Raw genomic sequence first — 6,047 nt, forward strand, 5'->3', positions numbered from 1 at the left:
CAAATCTTTAAGTCCAGTTTAAGTTTATGATATTTCCCAAAGAGTGTGAGAATTTTAATTATATTGACAGAGTCCACTAAACTGGTATCACAGTGCAAAGAGTTGTTCATTTTTACCTCTAATAATAAGAGAGATTTGTTTCCTTGAGAAAAGCATGTTAACACATTAACATGTAGGCCCTACTGTACCCGATTTATAGCCAAACGAATCGATATTGAATCCGGATCAGAATCGGATCTAATGATTCGCAGCGGTTTCGAAGCTTCACAAAGCCGTGTTTTGAAAGCGAGCATCGCTAGTTTTAAGAAAAACACTGAGAGCCTGGGGTGTGTTTCGTTTTAAAATCAAGACGCTCTCGTATTCGCGTTCACCTGTTTATATATTTAAGATTCGTTTGGATTTCTCGTTTGGATTCACAACTAAATTAAACGAAATGCAAATAAAATGGCGCGTTTGTGTGTGTAGTTTAGAGACGCTCCCTCGCTTGGCCCCGCCCCTCTCTCGCTGTGACCACTAGTGATGGGAAGTTCGGCTCTTTTCAGAGAGCCGGCTCTTTTGGCTCAGCTCCCAAAGAAGAGCCGGCTCTTTCGACTCCCGAAAGGCTCTTAATTTAGGATTTTTTTGTAGGCCTTTATTTTACCATAACTTTGCAAAAATGAATGGTTTGTGTGTTGAAAACCCTTTCATGTGCAGTGTTTTTATGCATTTATTGCACAAATTAACAACAAAACAGCAAATAAACAGCTCTGTTGTCATTGAATGCAAGTTTTTTAAACCTAGGGATCCTAAATAAAGCGACGAGAATACTTTTTGTGCGCAAAAACAAACAAAAATAACGACTTTATTCCACTATTAATTTCCTTCTCTCTGGGCCTCGAGTCTTTTCACGTAGTGTTTTTGCGCAGCGCGTCAGTGTTGTACGACACACGCATCACACACATGACCAGCGTCGGCCAATAGTGAGCCTACGTGGTGACGTGTAACACAGACACGCTGCGCAAAAACACTACGTGAACTAACTCGAGGCCCAGAGAGAAGGAAATGAATAGTGGAATAAAGTCGTTATTTTTGTTAGTTTTTGCGCACAAAAAGTATTCTCGTCGCTTGATATACTTAACATTGAGCCACTGTAGTCACTTAGACTATATTAACGATCTCTTTAATAACTTTTCTGGGCCAGCAAGTTTCAATCCCTTATAAGCCTATGGAGAAGTGATCCAGCTCTCAAATTTAATCAAAAATATCGTCATTTGTGTTCCGAAGATGAACGTAGGTCTTACGGGGTTGAAACAACATGAGGGTGAGTAATTACTGACAGAATTTTCATTTTGGGGTGAACTAACCCTTTAACGTTGTTACGACTCGTTAACTTGCAGTGGAGTGCTGCTTCGCTTCACCCACCTCTCTGTTTTTACATAATGGTATGATCCCATATCCTCACATCTGATTGGCCGCGATGCGATTGCTGACCAATCAAAACAAAGTTCTGCCTTGAGGAAAGCAGAGAAAGGAAAAAAACTGGGAGCCGGCTCTCACTCGATGCGAGCCGGCTCTTCTGATTCACTACAAAGCATCGGCTCTCAGAGCCGCATCTTTTGCGCATGACACATCACTAGTGACCACGCCCCTCCGGGAAGCCGGAAGCGTTGACGTGTGTTTGAGCGGTTGGTGCGGGTGTGTTTTGCGCTTTGCTTCGGTTGTCCCGGGATGAGCTGGTCTCTGTAGCGGGCAGGGCTCGGTGATGCTGCAGCGGGTTCGGGCTCAGCTCCGGCAGGTGTCGGCCCAGATGGCGAGAAGACCCGTGTTGTGCTGCGGTGCCATACTGCTCATCTGTGCTCTTATCCTGCCTATAACGCTCACCTGCGGGTAAATATACTGTAGAATATGACTATAATATCATACACTGCTCATCTGTGCTCTTATCCTGCCTATAACGCTCACCTGCGGGTAAATATACTGTAGAATATGACTATAATATCATACACTGCTCATCTGTGCTCTTATCCTGCCTATAACGCTCACCTGCGGGTAAATATACTGTAGAATATGACTATAATATCATACACTGCTCATCTGTGCTCTTATCCTGCCTATAACGCTCACCTGCGGGTAAATATACTGTAGAATATGACTATAATATCATACACTGCTCATCTGTGCTCTTATCCTGCCTATAACCCTCACCTGCGGGTAAATATACTGTAGAATATGACTATAATATCATACACTGCTCATCTGTGCTCTTATCCTGCCTATAACGCTCACCTGCGGGTGAATATACTGTAGAATATGACTATAATATCATATACTGCTCATCTGTGCTCTTATCCTGCCTATAACGCTCACCTGCGGGTGAATATACTGTAGAATATGACTATAATATCATATACTGCTCATCTGTGCTCTTATCCTGCCTATAACGCTCACCTGCGGGTGAATATACTGTAGAATATGACTATAATATCATATACTGCTCACCTGTGCTCTTATCCTGCCTATAACCCTCACCTGCGGGTGAATATACTGTAGAATATGACTATAATATCATATACTGCTCACCTGTGCTCTTATCCTGCCTATAACGCTCACCTGCGGGTGAATATACTGTAGAATATGACTATAATATCATATACTGCTCATCTGTGCTCTTATCCTGCCTATAACGCTCACCTGCGGGTGAATATACTGTAGAATATGACTATAATATCATATACTGCTCACCTGTGCTCTTATCCTGCCTATAACCCTCACCTGCGGGTAAATATACTGTAGAATATGACTATAATATCATATACTGCTCATCTGTGCTCTTATCCTGCCTATAACGCTCACCTGCGGGTGAATATACTGTAGAATATGACTATAATATCATACACTGCTCATCTGTGCTCTTATCCTGCCTATAACGCTCACCTGCGGGTGAATATACTGTAGAATATGACTATAATATCATATACTGCTCACCTGTGCTCTTATCCTGCCTATAACGCTCACCTGCGGGTGAATATACTGTAGAATATGACTATAATATCATATACTGCTCATCTGTGCTCTTATCCTGCCTATAACGCTCACCTGCGGGTGAATATACTGTAGAATATGACTATAATATCATACACTGCTCACCTGTGCTCTTATCCTGCCTATAACGCTCACCTGCGGGTAAATATACTGTAGAATATGACTATAATATCATACACTGCTCATCTGTGCTCTTATCCTGCCTATAACGCTCACCTGCGGGTAAATATACTGTAGAATATGACTATAATATCATACACTGCTCATCTGTGCTCTTATCCTGCCTATAACGCTCACCTGCGGGTAAATATACTGTAGAATATGACTATAATATCATATACTGCTCACCTGTGCTCTTATCCTGCCTATAACGCTCACCTGCGGGTGAATATACTGTAGAATATGACTATAATATCATACACTGCTCACCTGTGCTCTTATCCTGCCTATAACGCTCACCTGCGGGTAAATATACTGTAGAATATGACTATAATATCATACACTGCTCACCTGTGCTCTTATCCTGCCTATAACCCTCACCTGCGGGTGAATATACTGTAGAATATGACTATAATATCATATACTGCTCACCTGTGCTCTTATCCTGCCTATAACGCTCACCTGCGGGTGAATATACTGTAGAATATGACTATAATATCATACACTGCTCATCTGTGCTCTTATCCTGCCTATAACTCTCACCTGCGGGTAAATATACTGTAGAATATGACTATAATATCATACACTGCTCACCTGTGCTCTTATCCTGCCTATAACGCTCACCTGCGGGTAAATATACTGTAGAATATGACTATAATATCATACACTGCTCACCTGTGCTCTTATCCTGCCTATAACGCTCACCTGCGGGTAAATATACTGTAGAATATGACTATAATATCATACACTGCTCACCTGTGCTCTTATCCTGCCTATAACGCTCACCTGCGGGTGAATATACTGTAGAATATGACTATAATATCATACACTGCTCACCTGTGCTCTTATCCTGCCTATAACGCTCACCTGCGGGTAAATATACTGTAGAATATGACTATAATATCATACACTGCTCACCTGTGCTCTTATCCTGCCTATAACGCTCACCTGAGGGTAAATATACTGTAGAATATGACTATAATATCATATACTGCTCATCTGTGCTCTTATCCTGCCTATAACGCTCACCTGCGGGTAAATATACTGTAGAATATGACTATAATATCATACACTGCTCACCTGTGCTCTTATCCTGCCTATAACGCTCACCTGCGGGTAAATATACTGTAGAATATGACTATAATATCATACACTGCTCACCTGTGCTCTTATCCTGCCTATAACGCTCACCTGCGGGTGAATATACTGTAGAATATGACTATAATATCATACACTGCTCATCTGTGCTCTTATCCTGCCTATAACGCTCACCTGCGGGTAAATATACTGTAGAATATGACTATAATATCATACACTGCTCACCTGTGCTCTTATCCTGCCTATAACGCTCACCTGCGGGTAAATATACTGTAGAATATGACTATAATATCATACACTGCTCACCTGTGCTCTTATCCTGCCTATAACGCTCACCTGCGGGTGAATATACTGTAGAATATGACTATAATATCATACACTGCTCATCTGTGCTCTTATCCTGCCTATAACGCTCACCTGCGGGTAAATATACTGTAGAATATGACTATAATATCATACACTGCTCATCTGTGCTCTTATCCTGCCTATAACGCTCACCTGCGGGTAAATATACTGTAGAATATGACTATAATATCATACACTGCTCACCTGTGCTCTTATCCTGCCTATAACTCTCACCTGCGGGTAAATATACTGTAGAATATGACTATAATATCATACACTGCTCATCTGTGCTCTTATCCTGCCTATAACGCTCACCTGTAAATATACTGTAAAACACAACATATATACTGTAGTATGTACCATATAGACGTGTATATAATGTTCACTATACAGTGTGTGCAGAATTATTAGGCACGTTGATTTTTTTGATCATTTTTTTTTTTTCAAGCACATTTTACCAATTCCAAACCACATTACTCTTAATAACTACTATTAATTTTGTATTTAATCATTTATAAGTGATATATATAATTGTTGATGAAGGCTGGAAATGGGAAACGCCTTATATTCAGGTGTGCATTATTGTTAGACACGTTTTCTTTTACAGATAAAATAAGCCAAAAAACAGATTAAACTCAAACCGTGTGCCAACTACACGCGATAAAAGCCTCTTCTCCATGTTGATCAGTGTGTGTGTGTGTGTGTGTGTGTGTGTGTCGTGTCCTAACCAGCCGCGACGGCGACACGACTCTAGTGTAGGGATGTTGCGCAGGAACAACAAACACAAAGTGTGGCGATGATAATCTCAGGTGCTGTTTATGTGCTTTATTTAATGTTAAAAGCGTGTCATGTGACTCTGAGCATTTAGTGCTCCAGCTTTGTAGCTGTAAAAGCAACAATGGATTATTTTTTTATTAACAATAACACAACAGTGGTACTGGTATCTCACAACAGTACATCCAAACCTTATCTTACAACCGATGGATATACATGTTCATACATATGCATTTAAAATAACAAAAAGAGAAATAATAGTTATTATACAACAGTGCATATCTGAGTAAATAAAAAAACAGACATTTTATAGAGAAAAAAAATGAAAGACCAGCTTTACAGTTCAGAAGATATACGTTTGGAGACAGTGCAAAACTCTTTCCAGGAATCTCTTGAATAATTTTGTGGATCTTCTTCCAGTAACCTTTAATTAACACAATCCCAAAATTACATAATTATACAAAGAGTATCAGTCACAGTGAAAATATCAGTCAGAGATTCAATATTTTGTATATTATGAATAAATGGCAGAGAGCATAACAGTCTAGGAAAGCATCTTGAAGACTCAGTCCCAGTCCAGCGTGAATCAGGTCTATTCAGAAACCAGCTTTACACGTGTTTAACTCGTGCAGAGCAAACATATACAACCC

The 6,047-nt window shown here is 40.3% G+C and overlaps 1 protein-coding gene across 2 annotated transcripts in view; it reads left to right on the plus strand.

Annotated features, from left to right (window-relative positions):
* The first annotated feature begins 1,622 nt into the window (after positions 1–1,622).
* Positions 1,623–6,047, plus strand: part of txndc11 (thioredoxin domain containing 11) — an 18,295-nt gene continuing 13,870 nt past the window's right edge. The window contains exon 1 of one of the 2 annotated variants that reach the window (XM_084107128.1): positions 1,623–1,866. In XM_084107128.1, the coding sequence (XP_083963254.1) occupies positions 1,742–1,866 (125 nt within the window). In that variant the 5' untranslated portion in view covers positions 1,623–1,741. The remainder of the gene's footprint in view (positions 1,867–6,047) is intronic. The other variant, XM_084107129.1, reaches the window with a different exon arrangement.

This window comes from Abramis brama (assembly GCF_963993115.1).
Source record: "Abramis brama genome assembly, chromosome: 2".
In the NCBI taxonomy this organism is placed as follows: Eukaryota; Metazoa; Chordata; class Actinopteri; order Cypriniformes; family Leuciscidae; genus Abramis; species Abramis brama.